At 31.2% G+C, this 25,528-nt stretch overlaps 1 protein-coding gene across 2 annotated transcripts in view; it reads left to right on the top strand.

Moving 5' to 3' along the window:
- The window catches only part of Pex19 (peroxisomal biogenesis factor 19), a 100,625-nt gene extending 77,319 nt beyond the window's left edge, over positions 1-23,306 (top strand). For both annotated transcript variants that reach the window (XM_075362760.1, XM_075362759.1), the window contains exons 2-7: positions 4,468-4,587; positions 6,322-6,522; positions 8,935-9,107; positions 13,893-14,051; positions 16,919-17,095; positions 21,945-23,306. In XM_075362760.1, coding sequence (XP_075218875.1) covers positions 4,500-4,587; positions 6,322-6,522; positions 8,935-9,107; positions 13,893-14,051; positions 16,919-17,095; positions 21,945-22,013 — 867 coding nt within the window. In that variant the 5' untranslated portion in view covers positions 4,468-4,499 and the 3' untranslated portion in view covers positions 22,014-23,306. The remainder of the gene's footprint in view (positions 1-4,467; positions 4,588-6,321; positions 6,523-8,934; positions 9,108-13,892; positions 14,052-16,918; positions 17,096-21,944) is intronic.
- Positions 23,307-25,528: the final 2,222 nt, after the last annotated feature.

Genomic DNA, 25,528 nt, shown 5'->3' with positions numbered 1-25,528 from the left:
ATCAAATTGGCCTTCTAGGTTTAGATATTTATTTATCCACTTATGAGGCATTATAAGATTTTACTTTACTTTTCACTCGGTTATTATTATTTGAATTTCACTTAAGTGCAATTTCCACTCCGCTCTAAATAAATAATATTATAAAAACTATAACTGAAAAAATAAACTCTTACAGTGATGTAAACAAAATACCACTAAGTTACTAATTAAATGGAAATTAAATTTTCCTTTTTTATATTTTATCAGAGGATAATTGATACGATTTTTATATCAACATGATTGTATACAAACACATTTATTTAATCTCTACTATAAGAAAGTTACCTTAATTTTGTTTATAGAAATGGATATGTTTCTTAGAGGTACATTACTGAAAATTTTTAAATTTCATGCGTGAGGAATACAAACGACTCATCAATATGTAACTTTAAATGTTAACATATTTTAATTTACTAATATATATGGCAATATATTCAGATATGTTAATGTATTACCAAATATTATTGACTGTAAACTGTTTACAAACTAGAAATTTTACAATAAACATGAATAAATAACATTACAAACATCTTTGAGTATAGTTACAGATCACTGAATAACCTTTATGGGTTTGTTTATGTATTATAATGTAAATAATGTACAGCATAATAAAAAACCAGTGTTGCTAAATGTAGAATAAATAAATAAATCATCAAGAAGTAATTTTTAAATTTAAAATAAACATTTCTATATTAAAAAATAGTATTATTATTTCTGACTAGGAATTCAAATGAATGCTATTGCAGTAATGTGTTTATGCCGTAATCCGTTACCTTCTGTTTTTTTTATTACATGGAATTTAAATGAATGTAAATGTACTGAAGATTGCAGCTATGGAGAGGCATGAGGGCATTTAGTAACAAAGTGCAAATGCTTAGTGTAGCACTAGACGATTCAACCAACTGATACCAAATTATTCAAAGCATACAAAATTACTAAAATGCCTTGTTAATATAACAGTATAAATATTATTAAAAAGTTAAAACCAGTTAATCTTATTAATTGTGTCTTATTAAAAATTTCTTAACTGTAACATGTAATTGTATTTTATAAAATTTTTTTACTTTCCCGTCTAGATAGCAGCTGTAGCTATATAGAAGGAAAAGTATGGAGAATGAAAGTATGGTCGGTCAAAATTGGGCATATCCAATTTTCACCAAATCTTGATGAATTGACCCCTAAGGGGTCCAGAAAACTGAAAAATGGCAAGATAACTGAGTTGTATACAAGGATGAGTGAGTGGATGGCTAGGATAGGACTGGAGTTGGCTCCTGAAAAGACAGAGATATTGGTGATCGCCAGGAGGAGGCCAACTTTACGTCTGATCCTTGATAGTAGAGAAACTGTGTCCCAGGTGGCCTTAAAATACTTGGGAATCTGGGTTGACTCCAGACTAAGCTTTAGTACTCACATACTTCAGGCTTGTGAGAAGGCAGAGAAAATGAGGAGGCTTATTGCTAGCCTATTCCTGAATACAAGAGGGCCCACCCAACAAAGGAGGAAACTGCTTACTGGTGTGGTCTATTCACCCCTGCTATATGGTGCTGAGTTGTGGGAAGGAATTGTTAGATTTGCCAAGTACAGGGGTAAATTGGAATCCATCCACAGGAGATGTTGCATCAGAATAACGACCGCCTATTGGATGATGTCCAGGGAGGCGGTTGAGGTGATTGCTGGACTCCCGCCTGTAGACTTAATGATAATGCAATGTAGCAGAACTAGGGAACTTAGGACACTCCCATTAGAGGAAAGGAAGTGCTCTGCTGAAGAACTAGAAGAAAAGATTGCACAAACATGGCAGGAGCAGCGGGACCAAGCCACAAAGAGGTGGACCCATCGCCTTATTGGGAACATCAAGGGAGTGGTACCAGAGTTTTAAGTTAACACAATTTCTGGCAGGACATGGGGGATTCAGGTCTTATTTGTACAGATTCAGGCTTGACCTGTCTGAAAATTGCCCAGAGTGCGAGGTAGAAGAGACAACCCCTCCACAACATGTATTCTTTCTGTGCCCATGATTTGCCATAGAGCTTAAAGAGATGCTTGGCAACCAGGGATGTGAGCATGTTTTGTTCTGAAGATACCCTACGGATCGTATTACAAGGTAAGGCACAGTGGAAGATTGTGAGAGATTCATCAGAATGATCATAAGGAAGCTGCATTTATATGAGGAGTCCTGCAGAGGAGGAGGACACGGGGGCGGACAGGTTCTTGGCTGAGTGCCTAGAGGGGGTCGCCTGGGTGCGATGAGGCCTGGGACACTCTGCTCATTCATCTGATGGTGGCCACTGGTAAGTGGTGTGACTGTTTGAAATTTCCGTCTTGACTGCTGTGTGAGTGTGTATCGCATGGTGTTGTGGATGTTAGAAGCATTGTCCTGTTTTATGCAATGCCATTGTTGGTGTTTGTATTTGAAGTGCTGTATGTGTTGTTTCCAGAGGTGTTGTTTATGTGGTGTGTGACATCCTGTTGGTTTGTCATGACAGTGTGTGCGGGCAACTCCCCCTTCTGATGAAATGCTTTTATAAGCGGTACCAGGTAGGGGGGAAGCCAGGGGTGGAGGTTTAGTCGGTAGTGCGCAGGTACACATACGCCTTTGGCTATAACTGGTGAAACCTGTTAGCAAGTCTGACATTGCTTAGGCATTTCCACCTCTTAAAAAAAAAAAAAAAAAAATGCCAACTTCAGATTTGATACATGATCTAATTACAGATTTTTTTTTGTTTATCAGTATGTTTAATAATGGTTTCAACATCTACCAAAGTTCTTTGAAGTCTTTTCTTAGCATTAAATACCTAAGCCAAACTTTAAGTCTCAAGATTGTAAATTTATTTAGTGATTAGTGAACTGTATGTGATATATATTGTGAAGTCATTTTTAATCGTGTTTAAAACCACCTTCAATGTTGGGTTTGTTTGGCATCTAATTCCAAAATCTTAAGACTATTAATTTTACTGTCTTACTTTTTTTAAGACAACTTCCTGAGTGTAAATAATTGTATTACAAAAGACTAAAATTCAACAGATTTGATGTGCTTTAAATCATACATGTTTTTTTTTTTTTATAAGCATTGAACGCAATAAGATTTCTTTTCAGAAAATTATTTTTATAAAAAACTGACCTGTGTAACTAAAAATTTTAAAACTGTCCTGACCTACCCTGATGGTTAGACCATCCCTTTTCACCACTTTTATCCTGCATCTGCTTTTCTTTATTCTTGATCCCTTTGTCAGCAGTAGGTCTCTTATTGTTGATCTGACCCTTGTAGATCATCTATGCTGAGAATTTCCTGGGCCTTAATGAAAGAGCCAGTGCATCCTGGGTTTGGTCTGGTGGGAAGGGACTGGCTGTGGATCAATTTATTAACTTCATTTCTTATTTAATGACTGAAAAATAAGCAAGCAGGAAATCTTGTTAAATAATAAATTTAGATTAATAAAAATTCATTTACCTTATATTTCTGCCATATATATATATATATATATATATATATATATATATATATATATATATATATTATTTTTATTATTTATTTATTTTTAACACAATATCTAATGTATTTTATTGTATTCGTGATTATAAACAGACCACCAAACATAGTAATTGAAGAGATTCTCCAATTTTGATTTTTGGATCAACTTTTTTTTTATTCTGAAAGCACCTATTATTTCTCTTTCATTGGAGTTCCTGACAGTTGATGTCATGCTAGAATGATGTATGTAATTCCAGTAGTAATTAATTCTGTTTGATGGAAAAAACAGAAGTGCAGTACTTATCAGCATATCACAAAGATTACATAATTGATATTCTCATCAGCTTGAATTTAAATTAAGATAAGCCTTATAAATTACAATCTAAATTTTGTTTGAAATCATGATTACATACCAGATACCAGTTTTTTTTTCATTATCCCATAAGCTCCTAGATTATAAAAGGATATAGCATAATTTGGAAATTCTTAGTAATAAAAAATAAGTAGGTAAGAAACATTTTCACACTTAGATCAGGTTGAAAGGTAAGTTTTCTTTTAAAAAAATCGTAAACTTACAGAATTAAGTTATGCCATGTAATAATCATTGTGTGTTGCACCTGAGTAAATTTAATAATCCATTCTGGTTACACAACCATAATGACTGATAATCGTGTTGTAATTTCTATTATATCAGTTAAAAGTTTACAGAATTGCCTACTGCTGGGAAAATTTTATATTTGTTCTGGCACATTTCCACCCATTATGAAGTGATTACAGTATTCAGTAGGGATAAACTAATTAGACATGAATAATTTTGTCAGGATATGAAAACTTTTACATTATAATTTTCATTGTAGTATATCTATTTAACAGAAGGTGCTTACACTACTGTCACTTTACGTACTTAAAAAAAAACAGTCTTCTGTTAATATAAGTATATCTGTTATTATTTTCAGATTTGTTACATTATTAAAGTGTCGCTAAAAAAATGGCCGAGGAAATCAAAGAAGTCTATGAAGAATCATTAATAACAACACCCTCTGAAAAGGATGAAGAATTGGATGCATTATTAGATAGTGAGTTTATTCAGGATTTATTAATAACAAAAATCCCATGCCTTTAATTTTATTAACCTTATTTAATTTTATTTGATAAATCATGATTTTTGGAGTGATTATGAGAATTTTCATTTTAATACAAAGTATTTCAATATATATGTATGTATACTGTTAGCCGTGTGCATTTTAATTCAGTTATGTACTAATCGATATAAATTAAAATTAAATCTTTTCATTTGAAACGGTCTTTTAAGCTTATATACAACTGTAAGTCGTTGGTGGTAAACAGTATATCTAAATAACATTACTTAACACAATTCTTTTTATATATGATTCAGGTTTTTTACTGTCATTATGATAATTAATCAGAAGAAAAGAACATATGAACAATAATAAGTGTAATTCATACATTTTTTGGATTTGGATTTAGGAGGAGTAGGTGGTCTTATCTTGCTGAATAAACATTCCAGACATTAGTTGGGTTTTTGTGTAAATCCTCTTGCACAAATGGACCTACTCGTTCCTCACATATTTACTAGAAACACATTCCCCAGCTTAACTTGCAGGTTGAGTTACAACTTAGCTGTGATTGCAATTACCCTATCATCTACCAGATGGTCCTGTGGTTTACTTTACTCCAAAGATGCAGTTCAGTGTAGTTTTCCAAAGATGCAAAGATGCAGGTAGTTTTCCATGGAAGATTAAGAATAATGGGAGCAGGAAGATGAAGGGAGAGGACAATAAATTCACAGAAGGACTGGCTCAGGAGATCAGGATAGTACACTGTTGCTCCAGAATAAAAAATAATTAGTTGAAAATTTTAACCCGAAACAAACTTGCTTCTATGAATTCACTTACTTGAATTGATTAAATTATAATGTAATTATTCACAGATTGTTAGTAATGTAGCATTTTATCACCATCTGTGGTTTGAATAGATGTAACAAAATGGTAATGTCACTTATTTCTTCTACAGGACTATATTTCATTTTGATGTACAAGATGTCTTATTTAGATATTATTTCATTACCCATCTTTTTTATTTATTATTATGTGAAAAATTCAAATTGGCTAAATGAAAATATTACATTATATCTGTTGTTGCTTGGTAATCTTTATGCAGATTTCAGAATTTTTTGTCAGATGTATTAACATTTAAGAAAGAATTAGTAGTTTAATTACCAATATAACAGATATAAAGAGATGCTACATGCTTGTCCGCCATTCTTTTCATCATAAAGACTTTGTTGATTTTTTTTGTAAAACCACTGCACTCAAGATGCAAGGTTGCTGATACAGGATGAGCATAATCTGATATCATGAGATGATATATGCATATCATGAGCATAGTGTTCATTGGTAGTGAAAAAATTTCTCTAGCCCTGCCATTTTGCATTGACTAGATTAGGAATTATATGATCCAAAATAAATTTTTTCCAGTTTGTTAGAGAGGTGTCTTTCATATTAGGAAAACTGAGAAGGTGTTAAATTCCTGCAAAACACCATTTCATTATAAAACATTGAAAGAAGTAATTTTCATTTAGTTTCTGCAAGGGAGAAGCAATCCTTCCAACAAAAAAATATATATATATATTTTTTAATCCAAAATGTTAACTGTGCAAGTTTTATCAGAAAGTTAAAAAAGCTTCAGGTAGATAAAACTAGGTATCTGTTGTAAGAGTAGTATTTTTATTATTTGTGATCTGTATGTATAAATATTTGAATATTTCTAATCTTAATGATTGTATTTAGGTGCTTTACAAGATTTTGATAAGCCACCTGCATCTTCAAATGACAAGAGTGAAGCTACAGTTGATTCTTTAACTAGTGGTAATAATAGTGATCCTCCTGATGTGAGTGGTAATGAAACATTTTCAGATGTGATGGATGAAGACGCTATGAAGAAATTAATGTCACAGTTTGAACAAACATTTCATTCATTACTAACTGAAGGTGAGCTTTTATATTAAAGTTCTAGATGTAAAGTTATTTGTTAAAAAAGCTATTTATGGATCAGAGCTTCATATTTTTGCTGTTACATAAAAATTTTCAAATTACTCTTTGGTTACCTGTAATTCAAAGCTTCCTTTTTTAATTTTAAAAAACTGATTCGGTCTGATCTTAAATTACTGGAAACGACATATAAAAAACCTGTACTTTAATGAAAAACCTTATTTTTTTTCACAGACTTGACCAACTTGATCTACTTATTCCTTTTTCATGTTATGATCAATCCTATCAAAAGCTTTAGAGACCAGTGTAGAGAACATCTATTTAACCGCGACATCATCCGACTATCAAGAAACTTTGTAAAAAGTCAGTAGGATAGTCACAGCTGATCGATCAAGAGCAAAATTTATATTGTGCTTCAGACAATCTGGGATGAACATGATAAAATATGTGATCTTGTAAGATTTTTTCAAACACTTCAACAAAAGAATTTAACATCGATATCAAACAATAATAACCACTTAACTAGCACTATCATCAGATTTGGATATCAGTATAACTGGAAACTTTCCATTAATCAGAAAACAAGATGTAGTGATGGACAAATTGAATATAAAATGTGGCACACCAGTAATTAAATCCATTGCAACCCTTGACTGGACAAGAAGGGATACCACCGGTTCTACATCTACAACTAGATTTAAAATGTTTAAATTTAGAATGAACTTCTTCTGGTGATATTGCCCTGGGTGAAAATAATTAAAACTGAAGAAGTCACAGAGAATTAATAAAAACCCCTGTAGAATCATATCTAAAAAACAAAGGGAGGAAAATCTTCTCACTTTGGGGCATTTTCTCCTCTGTAAATAGTATCATTCATTAATGTTATCCTCCATCAACAAATTTCTGAGAACGTTTAAAATTAACATAACACCAAAACTGTTTTATATTACCTTTCATTATTAAATCTCAGAAATCTAAATTTATCATCATAATATTTAGAAAATTAATTTAAAAATATAAACTTCTGCGGGAATATACAGATGAAGAGCTATGCTAAACAGTCATTGAAATGAATATGATGTATAGAGCAAAAAAAAATATATATATTAACACTAAAATGAAAGAGCATTTGTTTCATTACAATTATAGATGACCAGAGAAGTCTACCATAGAACAAACAGCATTACCTGGAAAATGGTTACAAAATTAGTTTATTAGAAATTATTGTTTAAAAATTATGTGTAATAAATAGGACTTTGATAATTGGAAAGCTTATTTTATCAGTAGTGATGTAGAAACTTCATTGATAATAACTGTAGATCATTATCTTACAGAATTATTTATTTTTAAATTTAATAAATATCCTTGTGTAAAAGTTTTCAATCTTAACATTAAGTGGTTATACAGTTACCTAAATTTAGTTGATTGGCAGGAACATCTCTTCATCTGGATTAAGGTTTTTGCTGCCTTTATCTTTGTTTTAAGATAGGATAATTTTTATATAACCAACCTTTATAAGAGGTGTGCATTAAGTTGTGATGATCATTCTGCAATTAAAGGTTTAGATTGTTTTAAAGTTTTTAAGATAAATTTTACACTTTTTTGTGATTACCACCTGAAGCAGTTATTTTGTAGTGATTCATAAGTACTGTATTTTTGTCAGTTAATAGTTTTTTTATTATTTTTCTCTTTTTAATTTATTTATTTTCTTTATTATTATCTTTATTTTATTTATCCTTCTTTCACTATATCTACTACTAGGAAAATCAAAATGGCCATCTTGGTTTAGATTTTAAGTAAATAATTTTTGTAAATGTTTTTTTAATTATTATAATCTTGACTGCCAATTTATTTTTGCAATGACAAATTTTACATAACCAGTTGATTCGTTGTTAACAAAATTTTTCTCTTTCTGGTGAATTTATTTTTCATACCCAGCTCTGCAATATGTGATTGGAGAACTGTGATAGAATTTTTGAATGATTGTTAGAGCTTACTTTTTCTTAAGGACAAAATTTTAAGTATAAGAATAAATTACATCACAAAATTGTTTAATGGCAATACCTAGAACACTGTTGTGTTTTAAGTTATTCCTGTAGAAATCATAAAGGGAACTGTAGAAATATTAAATTTGCGCTGGCCGTTTTGTTATAAAACATAAATTTTATTTTAATTTCTCCAATTTTATTTAGCTACATATGACATTTTCATATATAAAAATATTAGTTTAGTTTAATATGTAATGCTCTACTCTTTCAGCATTTTTGTTAGTCACACATCAGAATAGTTGGACAGACAAAATCACACTGTTTAAAGCAATAGATTGGTCCATTTCAGAATACTATATAGCACTGCAACAAAAGAAGCATGTCTTCATTAGAAGTTAATAAGTGATCTGAATTTTTTTTAAAGGTGGTGATGAAAATATGGCCGAATTATCAGAACAGTTCTCAAAAGACTTCAAAAAAATAGCTGAAGATACAATGAAAGAAATTAAAGAGGAAACTGGTTCAACAGACAATGAATTTACTGCTACTATTGCAGAAACTCTTAAGAACTTATCTGAAAATGCAGGTTCTCTGCAGGCAAGAAAACATTCATTATTATTATTATTATAATTATAGTTGTCATTATTTTATATTTATTGTATTCATGCGAGTTATAAATCTCTTTCTATGTAAATGATCGGCAACCTATCTGTATAAAGATAAATTTACTTATATATAAGATAAAGGCAACATGTCAGTTAATAAGAAAACATTTAACTAAATCCCTTCTGACATGATAATTTTGTATATTCATTTCTATATGTGAGAGAAGTAATAATAAGTAATTTGTTGAAAACCTGCAGTTGTCTGCAGGTTTTCAAAAAACAATATTATTTTTTTGTTATACATTGTTTTATACCTCATCCCTAAAATTAATATCAGGTATTCAATTCTTATGGGTCAGATAAAAATATATAAATTAAATTGGTAACACCTTTGTCAGTTACAGAACACATTCTACAGGGTGTCACATATAAAACGCAACCCAACCTTATATTGGTAGGTATTGAAATAATAAAAAGGCATGTGTAAATGTAAATGTAATTTTTATTATTACCATCCATTACCTTACATTTAGAGTAAATGTTGGAAGTGGCCGCCATCTTCTTGAATACAAGCTTCAATTCTTTTTACAGCGTTTCTTGCAACTTTTTTCAAAGTTTGTGGCTGGATATTTAATACAGTTTATTCAATATTGACTTTCAAGTGTTCGTGGTTTGTTGCTGTAGGCTTTTTCTTTGAGGTAACCCCCATAGAAAAAAATCCGCCGCAGTCAAATCTGGAGATCTTGGTGGCCACAAGCCTCAACCGATAACACGATAACCAAAGAATTCCTCAACGAAATCAGAAGTTGAACCTGCGTAGTGCGATGTCGCACCGTCAGTTGTAGCCAGCAGTGTCTGTCTTCCTCTTCCAAGAGTGCAATGAACTGAAATAAAATATCCTGATATTGTTCTGCATTAATGGTGTACTCGAAAAAAATAGGACCGATTATTTTCTTCTGCGATATCGCGCACCACACACCCAACTTCTGCGGGGGTAATTGTTTTTCGTGATAAACGTGGGGATTTTCAGCACTCCAAATTCTACTGTTTTGGCTGTTTACGTAGCCATCCAAATGAAACCATGCTTCATCTGTGAAAAATAACGAATCCATAACATTAATTCCCTCACGCAGAAATCGACGGAACCGTTGACAATATTGTTGCTGTTTTTCTTTTTCGGGCTCAAGAAGTTGATGAACTGTTTGAATGCAATAAGGTCGTAATTGTAATTGTTTGGTCGCTCGATGAACAGTTGATTTAGACAAATTAATTTCAGCAGACAAACGTCTGATCGATTTATTTGGCGAGGCAAGTAATCAGTTTTTGATTTCAGTGACTGTATCTGTGTTCAACACTGATGCAAATCTTTTGTGTTCCTTGTTATTAACAGAACCACTCTCTCTAAATTTTGCAACTAACCTTAATACTGATGTTTTGTTAGGAGCTGGTTTATCTGGGTACTTATGGCGAAACAAATCTTGCACTGCAACCACTGATTTCGTACCGAAGTACGACTCAACAATGAAAACACCATCTTGTCTCTAGCAATACACTGAACGTTATGATTGCATTGTTATTACTATCGGTAGTGTTCTACTGCGTCGCTGCGATGTTCAGATGTTGGACGAGTCCATTTCATTAATGAGTAGGGGAGTAAGCTTGACTTTTGAAATTTCATGGATGAGTGATTGATGGGTTGCATTTTGTATGGAACACTCTGTATTAAACTAACTATTTGCATAATGATTTTTTTTTTTAATAAAAATGGGAAACAATTTTTTTTTTTTAATGAATTTGGTTAACTATGTAATGTAACGTTTTGTTACCACATATGTGCTTAATTTAATATCGGTGGAAGAACACTGTAGGAACTCAATGTGAGCTGGCACACAGTATATGGATGCGCTGATACAAGCATCATTACCATCGCGCAGATGACCGCACAGTTCTCCCACCATAGTGGCACTGCGGCCCCACCACTCTTAGGCTCCAATAAAAGAGTGTGCACAAGAGTGAATTTTCAGTTCATTGTCGACCACCACTTGGAGAAGACCAAGAAGAAGAAGATGGAAGAAGTTCCCCTGCTGGCTCAATGTGGGACCTCCCGGTGGATGCCAACATCTCCGCCGGAGCAGCAGGTCTTGCTGGCCTCCCAAGGGAGTCGTTGGACGCGGACACTACCTTCCCGCTCCAGCTCCAGCTCGCCAGGCTTCAATCACCCTGGCTGGCAGACTCGCCAGCAGGAGCCGGCCCAGCATGGGATCGCTCGGGAAGAACCACCTTGGCCACGCTGGCAAAGGACGACCGACACTGCAGAGCTCTGGGGGCCATCACTGCCACGCTGTAGTGGGGACCCAACTGCCGCTGAGGGAAGCCTGGTTGGACTTTAATGGATGAGCCGGAACTCCCCGACTTTGCCGGAGACCAGCTTCCAGTCCTAACAGCTCTTCTCAGCGCTAATACAAAAAACAGCCCTTTTCAGGGCCACCACAAGGTTATGAATTGCGTGCCATCGAAGCCATTCGGTGACAGTTTATTTGGATATTGATACATATACTTTACATTCTAACAGATGGAGTTAGTTAAAATGGCAGTAAACGACAGTAACTTGTGTTCTTTCTTATTGTTTGGATGAAATATTAAGTATTGTTTGGATAGAAGTGTTAAATAAAATTTCTTGTCGCTAAATGGGTTTATACACTATAGAGACTTAAATTACCAGCCCTTATAAGATAGTTATAAAAAAATATTTGCTGTAGTTTCTGAATGTTTAGGTTGAAAAAATTTCCCATCAGTATCCTGATAATCACAAAGTTCCTCAAAATATTATTTTTAAAAGTGTGTACTGTGATTATCTGTGGGAGTTTGTATAAATTTTATTGACATAGATTATTAAAAGAGAATTTAGAACATCTGTGTACTAAATTCTAGGGTGAGCAATTTATGTACTTCTAATAAATAAAATAAAGATTATTAATTATTATTATTATTATTATTGAAGGAACAAATTCAGTAATAAAAAACTGTTTATTTGATTAATATAAGTATTATATAAAAATTAAATCAGTACCCCCAAAAGTATGGATAGGATTAAACAGCATCAGTGAATTTTCTTTCTTGTTATTAACACTTGCAAAAAAAAATCATTCAAATTAAAGAAAACAAAATAGGTTTTATTTCATTACAGAAACAGTAGCATAAACCTCAAGATATGACTGTACTTGATGTGACATAATTCAATTTGTGATCTGTTGACCGCTGTATTGCTTCTTCTTGGTGTGACTGTAAATCTAGCTGAGTTATATCCTTGTGTTATCTAGTTAATTAGAGCCAATATCAAGTGATGACCAGAAAATATTATTGAGTGACCAATAGTGAATAAATATTCTCATAGTTCAATCAGGCAGGTCTTAATGTGTACACTTTCCAGTCTGAAAGGTGACTACTTAATCTCTACCTGACTCCATGCACAAGTTTTAACTTCTAATTACAAATGTCAACAATTGTTATTGAGTAACTAACTACCAGTTGCTAGTAAACTGGTTGGTAATTGGTTAACGATCATCAGCCCAATGGCTGTACCTATTTATTGCTACCATTAACTCTTGTACAAAGGCTCTAAGCAGCTACAACCTGATGTTTAAAGCGAAATATATACCGTAATGTGTCTGTTAATCAACAGGTTCAACATGAGCAAAAGAATAGAAACACCATATTTATAAGTCTACCAACAAAAACTACTTGTGAACTCACCAAATTATAGCTAGCAGTTCAATGTAAAGGTATCAATATACATAAAAGTTGTTTTTGAATTCATAGAATAATAATTAGTTATTAAAATACTATCTCAGGTGATGATGTTACAACTGCTGAAAGTTATAATTGTCAAATAAACTAAAAACTGGTTACATTTAAGCCAGTTATCAAAACAGATGTGCCAGTTTAAATTCATCATTTTTAAAGTTACCTGTTTATTTATAAGTGTATGATTATGTTTATATTTGTAAATGTAACATTTTATACATTTAAAAGAATACAAGAAACATAAATGTAGGAAATAAATTTCTTATATAACTTTATAAGTATTATAAATATTAATAAAAATAGTCAATGTCTATAATAGTGAAAATTTTACATCTTTTAAATCTAATAATTTAGCAAAATATTTAAATCATATTAAAATTAGATTGTATAATAGATTACGTATATGCATATAATTTTAATTAAAACTTTCCGGGTTACATATGAATCTTTATAAAATGAAACTTTTGACATACATATTTTCTTTAATACTTTAGGTCATTAACAATATAAATAAAAAAAAATAAAAAAATATAAAAAACCAGTATATTTCGATTAGTAAAATGTGTACATTACACTTGAAAAACCTAGGATTTTTGGCAAAATATTATATAACCTTAGCCTCATTTTTTGTGTTTTTGTCATTTTATGCATTTTATATAGGCAAAAATTGAAAAATGAAAACATTATACCTTTTTTGATTTTCAAAGAAAAGAAAAAGATATGTTAAGTTTCATTTTTCAATTTTTGATTATGGATTTTCACCAAGAAAAGGGATCATCCATCGATTATTTTATATATGCAGTAACTTTAAGAATTAATAATAATGAAAAATGCTGAAAATATGTATTTTGAATCAATTAATTTTTTAATAAGTTTTTTATCTAAATCAATATCACTCCTCAGGATTATTTCTTTATCATTGTTTCAGGTGTCATTTCATCAGTATTAAATAAAATTGTATGTTTTTTTTTAGGGAAATGGAGATGACATCATGGGCATGCTTGGAGCTTTAGGTTTAGGAGGTGGATCTGATTCAAATCCAGCTGATTTCTCATCCCTCTTTAATAATATTATGCAGACGTTTCTATCTAAAGATATTTTATATCCATCACTCAAGGAGCTTGTTACTAAGGTCATTTATTAATTGTTCATTGCTGCTTAATTTTATGTTTTGCAACGTTAATCAGGATTATAAAGAGATGTACAATCCTGATTAACAAAAAGCCCTTTTAATTTACCGTTTGAAAGTACAGTAACATTTATGTAACTGATACTGGAGTGTTTGTTGTTGGTTTTGAGTTAGACATCATTCTACTAGAAGATATCTCAGTGGCTGTCAGGGTAGCCACTTTAGTTTAAGAACTTTACTAGTGATTATTGTTTCATAGTACTGTTAATGATCACGATATTAATAATTTTTCTTCTTTTTTTATATTTACTTTTACAGCTTAAAAAGTAGGATTTATTTTCATTTTTTACTAAAGTATACCAAATAAGATGTCAAATAGCTGAATCTGTTTCTGTAAAAGAATCTATCCTTAATAAATTTATGTTAACATCAGATCACATCAGTGTTGTATTGGCAGCATTAATTATAACTTGGCTCTTTTTAATCACCCATGCTAGCTCATTAATATATTAAGAATAACGTTTCATTTAGAATTAAACTCTTGTACTCTGGCTAACTGATCAAGATTGAAAGCACAAAGGTTTGATTTTTTTTTTGTTAATTTTCTGAGAAATCATGCTGCATACATTATCTGCATATTAGTCTTGCAGAGAAATTTGTAAATAAGATATATGGCCTGCTGACAAAGAAACAAATGGAATATCACAATACCATCTGTTTTTTGCCATCTTATACCAGGGATATTTAGTGACTTTCACACTGCTTGAGGGATACTATCATTCTTAATTTTCTTTTATGATTACATTCTGTATATATGATAATTTTCTTGATGAAAAAGATGAAAGTTACTCTATTTCTATTCCAGAATGAGAAACCTTGGTCCAATCGCATCAAATGATGGAGTTCAGATTAAAAAGTGTGTGCTGATATCAAAGCAACTCATCAGTTGATTTCTCATGAATCTTTAGAACTTGAAGAAATTTGCAAAAGTTTATTTAATTTATTTTGTTAAAAAAAAATGGAACATGCATCAAAGTAAAGTTTGCATTATGGCTGCTGGCAAAGAAAGAAAAAATCCATTGTATTTATCAAAAGCTTTGGATTGATTGATGATTTATTGGTCGTTTTATTGTCATTCTTGAACAGAGGTTTCATTTGTTACACAGGATCATTGACTGGAGTCAGTCACATTAGGTTAGACAGTTAAAGAATTTTGTTTAATGGTAATGCAGCATTTGACAGAGGAGAAGTGGCTAGTAATTTGTAGATTTTGCACCTAGTCAATGAGTTTTTGATTGAACAGACAATAGTGCCCCTATTGTCCTGTCTTTGCTTCTGCAAACTTTTTTTTTCAATTAAGGAATTAAAATAAACCCAGAAAGGTTGTTTCAAACTATGGAAGAGATTAGGAAATTTACTATCAGTCCTATGCATTGATTCTTGAATACAATTCCAGTAGTAGTAAATAAAGATACAGAGTTGTTTGAAGAACTGACAAGAATCAGTTTTTTTTTTATAGCACAGTGGTACTTAGGTGGTGGAACTACTCACAATAAAGTCATTTCAAGACCTGTTCCTTTACATTTATGTCTTAAGAGGTAATTCTTAAATTTATATTAGTTCATTAGTCCTGTTTATATTCTATGAATAATGCATGAGTACATATACATATAACCCTGCTTATCTGAAGGTGGTAAGAACAACCAATTTTGGATGAATAAAATTAATGTTTGCATCCCTGGGATTTTTGCAATAAAAAGTTAATGGTTTAATATGGAATAGCACTGTTAGAACAATTTATTGTAGAAGCATGAATGTATAAAAGTGCATTGTATTTGTTTTAAAAAGATATTAAATGAAAAAATTGTTTCATGTACTTTTTTGTTTAAAAGGAGCCACAAACTGAAAATTAGTTGCTGTTGATATATTTTAATATCTGTCTAGAATACAGATGAAATAGAAAGTTTGATACTTAGGTAGAGTATGTGTTGTTTCACATGTAGTTGTTCTTGGTTCAGTGTTTTTTTTCTATGGAGATTTTCTCGATAATGAATTCAGAGTTTAGTGGAAGATATACCAAACCTCTAGTGGAGATGTAGGATGTTTGATGTTTTTAGATAATTTGACTATGAAAATACATTATTATTTTATGCAGTTTTGAATGAAAACTTGGCAAATCTTACATAATTATATCGATAAATTTTTAATATTTCAAAATGATTAAATATTAAATTACTTACTTTCAAAACTTTTTTTTCAAAAGTACCTTGTAGAGCTAATTAGTACCATCTTCTGGTGATGTACTGATTGTTCTCTAATGAGTTGCTTAATATTTAATAATTCTAGTGTTATCATATTGTCTTGGTGTTCAGCAAATTTTAAAAAATTAACTGGTGTTCAATCGTATTATTTTATTGTCAGTGTTTATTTTTTTTTTGTGAAAAAAATATAGAATATGTGTTTGAATTTATTTACTTTTTACTGAATTTAGATAAGTAATAGTTAATTATATCTACTAATAGGTTTTAAATTTTAAAACTTATCTTTTTTGGTGGAAATCCATTTAGACTTCAAATATTCACCATGCTGGTGGAGAAACAGTGTAAAACATCCAATACAGACCATATATATATATATATATAGAGAGAGAGAGAGAGAGAGCACATTTTTTTATGCGATCAAATTCATTTTGTATTTAGGCATAGATATCTATGGTGAACTCTGCAGTCAACGTGCAGAGAAACAAAATTTGCCAAAAAATGATTTGACATCAATTCAAAATCAAATATAGATACATTAATCCTCTATGTATTAATAATTATACCTAATGATTAATTACTTAATTATTAAGTTATACCTAATGATTATAGTATCCAGAGTGGTTGGAAGAAAACAAATCAAGTTTATCCAAAGATGATTATTCAAGGTATACCAAACAGTTGGAAATAATGAATAAAGTGTGTGAAGAAATGGAATGCGCAACTGATAATGATAATGAAGAAGTTAAGTCGAAACGATTCTCAGTTGTTTTGGGATTAATGCAACAGGTATTTATTATATTTTCTATTATTATTGTATTGATCAGTTATTGAACAATTGATCTGTAGTTTCTTTCTTACTTCAATTGGAGTTGCCGTGTTAATCTGGTGGTAGTAGGTATAATATTTTCTAGTTCCCATTATACTCCTCTGCGTTTTTATCAGTAGATATAAAAATAGCAGGGATTCTAATTCTGCATTTTTTGAAACAGGCTGTTTTGATTAAGGGAAATTTCCAACTGTTTAATATGTTAAGTTTTGATTTTGGATGTACAATTATTTATCTGATATTTCAGCTAACTTAATAAAATAGAATTTGTAAGTTAATAAAGTAAAATTAGAAAGGGTATAATAAGAATCGATTGTGATTGATTTTACCTTGACTTTTTTTATATTTATTTTTGTTTATTAAGATTCTGGATAGCCTTAACAAACAGGTCGGTCTATAATAATCTAGAGGGATAAAAGGTGGTGAATTTTTTTCAGAAGATTTTAAAAATCTGATTAAAAAATTTTTTTTTTTTTTTTAAGGATACAGCGTAAAGAACATATCAAATTACTCTTTTTCACTCTTGAAAAAATACTGAAGGAAAGCATCTTAAAATGCTTTTGATCGTATACACATGAATATTTATTTACACAATTATGTAAAACAATGAAAAAATTATTATTAACTTAAATTTTTTGTTAACTTATATTTTTCAGTAAAAGTGTTATTCATAAAAATTGCATGTGCAACATACCAATGACAGTCAGGATCTGACTGTTTTATCTTGTTTTGCATTTTCCTCTGTATATAAACGCACTGCTCATCAAAGTTAAGAAAATGTAAATGCATAGATGTGAAATAAATTGTACCTGGAATAACTGAGGTAGTGTCGGACTGTTAGCACTGGTAGACAAAAAAAAAAATGTTTTAATGTTTCTCTAAGTGTGATAACATTTCTTGAATTGATCTTTTGTCTACATTACTGATCTGTAAATACAATTTTTCTATCACCCTTAGTTTTAAATAAATTACGCTTCAAAAACAATTAAGGGAAAATATAGTTAAAATCTGTAAAACTTATAATTTTGCATGGCTATACCTGTGTTAGAATGATTTCGCTGATGCTTTTCTTTTATAAATAGCCTCAGGCACATCCTGAATTAATGTCCAACAGTAATAGGCTAGCATGTTAGTATTCCATTTCTGTTTATAGTGGCTTTCCATTACCATAATGTCTTGGTGGAAACGTTCACCGTGTTTGTCATTTACGTCTCCAAGGTTGTCTGGGAAAAAATCCAGACGTGAGTGGAGGAAATGTATTTTCAGACATATTACATCCCATAGCTCTGTATGAAGTAAGAAGTTGATTAATAATATCATGGTAATTGTCGGATTTTTGTTTGTCAAGAAAAGTTTTTCAAACGTCTTTAAATGAAGCCCAAGCTGCACTTCTGCATTATTTAACATAGAGTTAAATACATAATCTTTGACCAACTCTCTTATTTGAGGACCAACAAATATTCCTTCTTTAATTTTTCCTTCACGGAAATTTCTGCCTGATGTACAAAAATCCAGGACTATCCTTCATTGCTTTTAAAAAATTTTTTATTAGTCCTAGCTTGATATGGAAATGGGGTATAAATATTTTTGGATTCAACTAAGGCTCATGAATAATATTTTTCCCATTTAAAGTTAAGTTGTCTCATTTCTTCCACTCTTTAATAACATAGTGTTTATCCCTAGCTCGGCTGTCCCATTCTCAAAGAAAATACTTGTACCAAATTATTTTCATCAGTAAAATACTGAGAAAGTTCTTTTTGTTGGCTTCGAAAGCCCAAAATTTTTGTATTTTTTTAAAGTACATTCCAACCTTACAGTCTTGATCCTAATGGTTCAACTTGATTTTTTGATAAATTTAAATCCCTAACCAAGTCATTTAATTCACCTTGTGATGCAAGATATGGCTTATTGGAAGATAATTCAAAATCAAAATCATTGTTTTCTTCATCTACTGCTTTCGAAACATACATTCACAAGTGGCTGAGGAACTGGAATAATTTCACTGTGAGGTACAGCCTGATTATAGATTGCAATGAAGGATATTTTACAGTATGTTTAGATTTTTTAGAAACTCCAGACACACTTGTTAAACAAATGTAACAATCGGTTACATGATCCTGTGTTTCATGCCAAGCCGTAGGTACACCAAACGGCAAAGCCTTCTGTGTACCTTTCAGCTATCCTCTTAAATATACAGAACAATTAGTGCATACTATACGAGGAGCCCAGGTCTTATCCTGATCACCAATTTTACACTGAAAGTACAAACGATATGCTTTTTTAATTAAAGATGTAATATTTTATCTATTTTATTTTACGGTAAACTCACCACATGCATAACAAAAGGTATCCACATCATTTACACTATTTTGAGGCATTATGACACTTCACTTTTAACAAACTTAAAACAGTAATAAGACTGAACAAAATTAATTCATTCCTAAATCCAGAGCTCAATACAAACAACACAGCTGTGTTTCAGCTACATGTTTTGACCTCAACAGATATGATTAATCTTGTCCATGAAGGCTCACTCTTCAGTATTAGATATGGTGTCATAATATGTAACTATGATATGATTTAATTTTTTGTCTAGTATTGTTTATTTATAGCTTACAAATTATGTTAACGAAGTTAAACAATAAAAAATGAGCTAACAAAATATAATATAGGAGCTTAAAGTGCTAACTATACGTTGAAAAATGAAAAAAAATCCTTTAATTAAAATTTAAAAGTTTTTCAAAAACGGTGGGTGATAGAAAGATTCTGAGTTCATATTCATTTTCAGCATCAAAAAAACAGATCAAAGCCATGAATCGCATGTTAGGAAACAAAAATTATGTTTATCAGTATAGTTAAATGAAATAGATTATGTACCACTAAGGGTGTTATAATTAAGAAGAAGCCAGCCAGTAGTCCAGCAATCCATCACTAATCTATGCACCAACTAATTTTTTTAAACTTTGATAAGTAATATATTTTCTAAATAACTGTACACATTATCCACTTTTGCATATCACTAAGTAAAGCCTGCTGATACTAAATTGATATTTGACCTTACAAGAATACTGGTATACTCAATATCATTTACTTTAAGAGAAAGCAATCTTTATTAGTGCCACTCATATCACAGATCCTTTACAAAATTGTTATTACTACATTAATAACAAATAAAGTTCTGCTCTATTACTGCATTTGGTGGTTCATTTATTAATGGCAAATTTATGCATTTTAAGTATTGCAGTGTTTATGGTTTTGTTTTTGTGTTAAATTTTCATTTTAATTTTTCTTCAATTATTCACTAGTCAAGTAATCATTAATCACTCGACTTACAGCAGTAGGCTCATTATATGCTGTGAAAATAGATGCAGCTTCTTGTCTGCAATCTTTCTCGTATGAAGAGAATGTAAAGGAATATTTTTTTGTCATAGTAAAACAAATGCATTTTTAGTATTGAAAGTCGCCAGTCCTCTTCACTGCTTCTCTAATTTAGTTTATTGCATCCATCCTGACCCCTGTAGGGGAAGACACCTGCTTGTGATGATCCTCATCCCCACACCACCTCCTCCGTCCCTAGCCCTGAACAGCTTTACCAGAGATCATCTTTAAGACCCTCTATACTTTAACACAACACAGTCATCAGTTTGGCCTCTGTCAGGATACCACTGATGCAAATGCCTTGGCAGACATTTCCATCAGTGTATTTACGCAACATACCGTCGCCTTCATATGGCCTCTTCCAATCACAAAAGCCTACCATAACTTACAACCCTCAACTATCAGATTAACCGATTCATGGAAGCGCAATCCCCGCACCTTCTTCTAGCATCGAATGTTTCATACAAAAACTCTTCCTATATATCTAACTTCATTTAGACTATGCACTCAGATAATTACTTGACTGAATCTTTAATCGCCAGAAATACTATCCTCATACCAGCAAAATCAGTGTTGATCACAACAACAATTTTGTCCTATAATTCAATTTACCCAGTCCTCTTGATTTACTTAAAATCAAGGAACAGATCCACAAATTTAATAAGCCTCTGATGAAAACATACCTTTTGTCTTTCTGCAACATGGTCAGTGCCTACACCCTAGCTCCATTTCAGAGTTCTCCACATATCCATCTCATCCTAACAGTGAATGTCTAAGCTAACCAGGGCTCGATGCCAAAATGCATCTCTTGGTGAAGTAAGCACTCAGACGGGCCTATACATCTATAACAGCATTACTCCCCTCAGCTATTCTACACAGGGCTAAGAATCTAAGGAAGCCAGCAACTATGTTCCATTCCCTTTCGGTTTTCTAATTAACTTGCACATAAAAACTATAATTGATCCTCGCAAGCTCTCTGGCTACTTTGGTATGTTCAGCTTCATATCTGGGGCAGACATAAGACATGCCGCACAACATCAGTGGCCCTACACTCCAGACACAAGCCTAAATTAATCAAACAAAATCTGATTAATCTATCTCAAAAAGCACCATGTCCAGAAAAAACTGTGTAATATGCTGATTGGGGGAAATCCACCTAACTACCTGCATACCTGTCACATCAGGAAAAATTCAATGCATATAACGGCCATCGGGCAGTTCAGTCCATTTGACCTGCCGTAAATGGAAACCCTGGTGTTCTATTACTTTTATGCGCCCAGAGGTAAGTTGGCCTACCTTCAACGACCACCACTCAAGAGACAGTCCTATAGATACCAATCACTGATTAGTTTATTGCATGTGTAAATTGATATTTAACAGTATTTTTTATATGTTTATCAAACTGACTGAAATAATTCTTTCCTTTTTTAGATGCAAGATTATGGCCATCCACCAAAAAGTTTAATGGGTGACTCCTTTGATATTCCACAGTGGTTGTAACTTTAGCAATTTTATGTGATATAAGAACTGATGAAGTTATTTATACATTTTATTTATGTAAAACACTCTCGGCAACTATTGTTTTGTACTGAAGTAACCAATTGATTGGTTTATGTTTGTTTAATAAATACATTTACATAAAAGTGGTAAAATTATGAAGAAAAAACTTTAATAGTATTATAAAATTATGTCTGTAGTTACATTGAAATTTTTATATCCTTTAATAAAATAACTTCTTTAAAAATAAAATTTAAGTTTATCTTTTATAGCAGAAGTTCATGTATTTTTAAATTTAATATGCTCACAATTATGCTACATAAAAAAAACAAGATTTATACTAGATGTTCTTCCACTTTAATATACACATTTGCTGCTATAATATATATATTTCCACTATTATATTTGCTTAAGTTGTACATTATTTTTCAAAAAAGTATACACTTTGTCCAAAGAGGGTTACATTTCTTACAAAATTTGTTACAGATATTTAAATTATGAACATAGCTAGTGAGTTTATTATTATATTTTTATTTTAATTTGAAATTCATTAAGACTAAATAGTAGTGCCATCAGTAATGGGTATAGAGGTATAGAGGAGGAGTGCAGGGACATGGTTCCTCTTCAGAAAAAAATTGTAGAATAGAATTTGTCAGTAATGTATTTTTTCAGTAGTTTAACACACACACACACACATATATATATATATTTTTTTTTTTGCCTCTTTGTGACAACTGATATTATCATTAACCAATTAAAATTTATTTTAAAATACATTTTGAAGTCCTAGGTATCTGATTATAGGTTTAAGATTATCATAAAATCATGAGTTCATAAAAAATAAATTTATGAAATATTAAAAAATATGTAAGTTGAAGTTTTTCTAGTACCTGTAACTATTTTTTTTATTTTTTCAAAACACCTATTAGTAATTTTAAAATGTCATGAGCTTTCCCCATTTGTCTTAATCTGACGTATTCAATTTTATTTCAGTAATTTAAAAGTATTGTATTTCATTTCATTACACTCTCATTATTAATTCAGAATATGTTCTGTACATTTGATCATTTTTTTAGTATGTCATAATCATAATTTTATTTTATTATTTAAGTATACATAATTATAGTAGCTGTTAATAATAATTTTCTGCAGATTTAATTGTGCTTTACAATAATAATGTATTTTAATAAAAAATTCAGTTTTAGATTTCAAATATGTAATAAAATTTTATCAGATGTTTAAAATTATTTTCATAATCCAATTTTGTATGAAAACTTATTAAATAAATTTTGAGTATTTGAAGTTTTTTTGATGTGAAGCGTCTTTAAAATCATACCGAAACTTACAGGTACCAGAACAGTAATTTGTAGCATAACAAAAATATCTATATCGTCCTGCCTTAATAATTTCCTATTAGTCTCAGAGACGTAAGTGCAGTGTCATTTTATAACTTGCATGGTCAATTCGCCAATACGACTTTGAGTTTGTGTCATTGGTGAAGGGGGATAGCGCAATTGGCCAAAACTGGTGCTCTCACTCATTTCCATTCAGTGTAGCTCACGATTTAGAAGTGAGAGGAGTGACAGTGCAGTGATTTGTGTGTTTGTGTTTAGAGTTTGTCGAGATAGATCGATGACAACATGACGATACGATATGATTCGACTTTCGGAAAATTTCAACATATCTTCACATTTCACATCTCCCAGACCCCCAAAACCATTGTCAGTTCAAAAGTTTATATATATAATATTTCACTTTCTTGTTGACATGATAACTGCCATAGTTTTTCATCAGTCACTTTCAAATTGATACATAAAATATAACGACCCAAAATCTCAGTAGAGTTTATTAATGGGCAAAATTGGGCCATGGAGGGGCTTTTTTGAAAAATCATACCTTCAAATCTTTCATACCTATCATACTTTTGAAAAATCATACCTCCCTTAATAGGCACAATATTGAATCGATTTAAAGTGGTAACTGTTAATTCTCTAAACATTACCTAAAACTTTTGTCTGAAACAATTTTTGATAAGACCAACCCTTACAGCAAGGGTTGACCAAAATATTGCTGGAATTGTAAGAAGATGGGGGTTGTATATTAAACATGTGAAACTTTTTTCGCATGCAACCATTGTGATATTGAGTATTTTTTTTTTTTAATAACAGATAAACTATTTTTTCCTATGATTTTTTTTTTGAAAACAAAATTCTAAGGTTTTTTTTATCTTTTGGGGTCTGAAGTGTGAAAATAAATATTAAAAAAAGGTAATAAAAATACCTTTGAATTGGAGGGATAATCTATAAGAGTCGCTCTGATTTATGTGATTATGGTGGTGTAATATTATTTATACCAAATTGTGTAATAAGTGCTGTTTGTATGATTTTTTAATATTTGTACTAATAATTTAAAATTTTGTCTACTATCAGTGCACTTCTTATTCAAATCTTTCAATATAATGTGTATTATTTTATTATAAGAATATAATGCATGCATATGAATATTTTTGTTTTTCTCCTCTTTTGTGCCCAATTTGTTATACCTGTCAATAATGATCTTTTTTACTTTCCAATGATAATATCCTGATAGCTTACATACTGACCCTTGTTGCTTGCTCCTTTCAGTTCATATTTAAATAAAATTAGGATTCATAATATTTGAAAAGAAAGAATACAAGTATATATACATTTTTGACATCTGTGACATTCAAAAAAATATGTTTATGTCCTGATTTAGGAAAAAAATTGAAGTACCAAACTATAAATGTATAAACATTTATTTTAATACAGGGTGTACAAAAAGAATATTAGGGTAAAAGCTAATTAATATTTCTTAACTTTGACTTACAGTAATGAATCAAAAATAAAATGAATAAGTAACTTACAGTTTTTCCCCACAATTATTTAATATGAGTACCTTTCATCACATGGTACACATCCAACTGATAAGAGTTCATCCCATACTTTAACCAAACATGTGGAGTAATGGAAGCAACAGCTGCTTCGATCTTGTGTCTCAAATCAGGTAGATCAGTAGATAGCAGAGGCACATACACAAGATTCTTTATAAAACCTCAAAGGAAAATATCACGTTGAGTCAGATTGGATGATCTTGGAGGCCACAGCAAACAAGCTCTGTCATCGAGTTCAAGACCAGTTGAGGCCAAGCACTAATCCAGCAGTCAAGGCAAGACATCATTCAACCTAACCTAAACAGTTATGCCAGTAAGGAGGTACACCATCTTATAATCCTCTGGTACATCTGACAGTTTAGGAAAGAGCCATGTACATATCATATCCAAATAAGCAATTCTTGTTATACTTGCTGTTGAAAAAGAACTTGCAGTCAGGATATAGCACAAAATAACATTTATTTTGTAGTCCCTTTCACATTGTAAGAGTTTATAGGGATTTTCTGACCCCCAGATATGGACATTATGTGTGCTAACTTTTCCACTAAAATGAAATGTTCAACTCATCTCATTACTAAACACAATATGATTAAAGAAAGTTGTCATC

Source organism: Lycorma delicatula, chromosome 4 (assembly GCF_047948215.1).
Source record: "Lycorma delicatula isolate Av1 chromosome 4, ASM4794821v1, whole genome shotgun sequence".
NCBI classification, from domain to species: Eukaryota; Metazoa; Arthropoda; class Insecta; order Hemiptera; family Fulgoridae; genus Lycorma; species Lycorma delicatula.
Note: the sequence above shows the minus strand (reverse complement) of the source record. Positions and strands in the feature narration are given on the sequence as shown.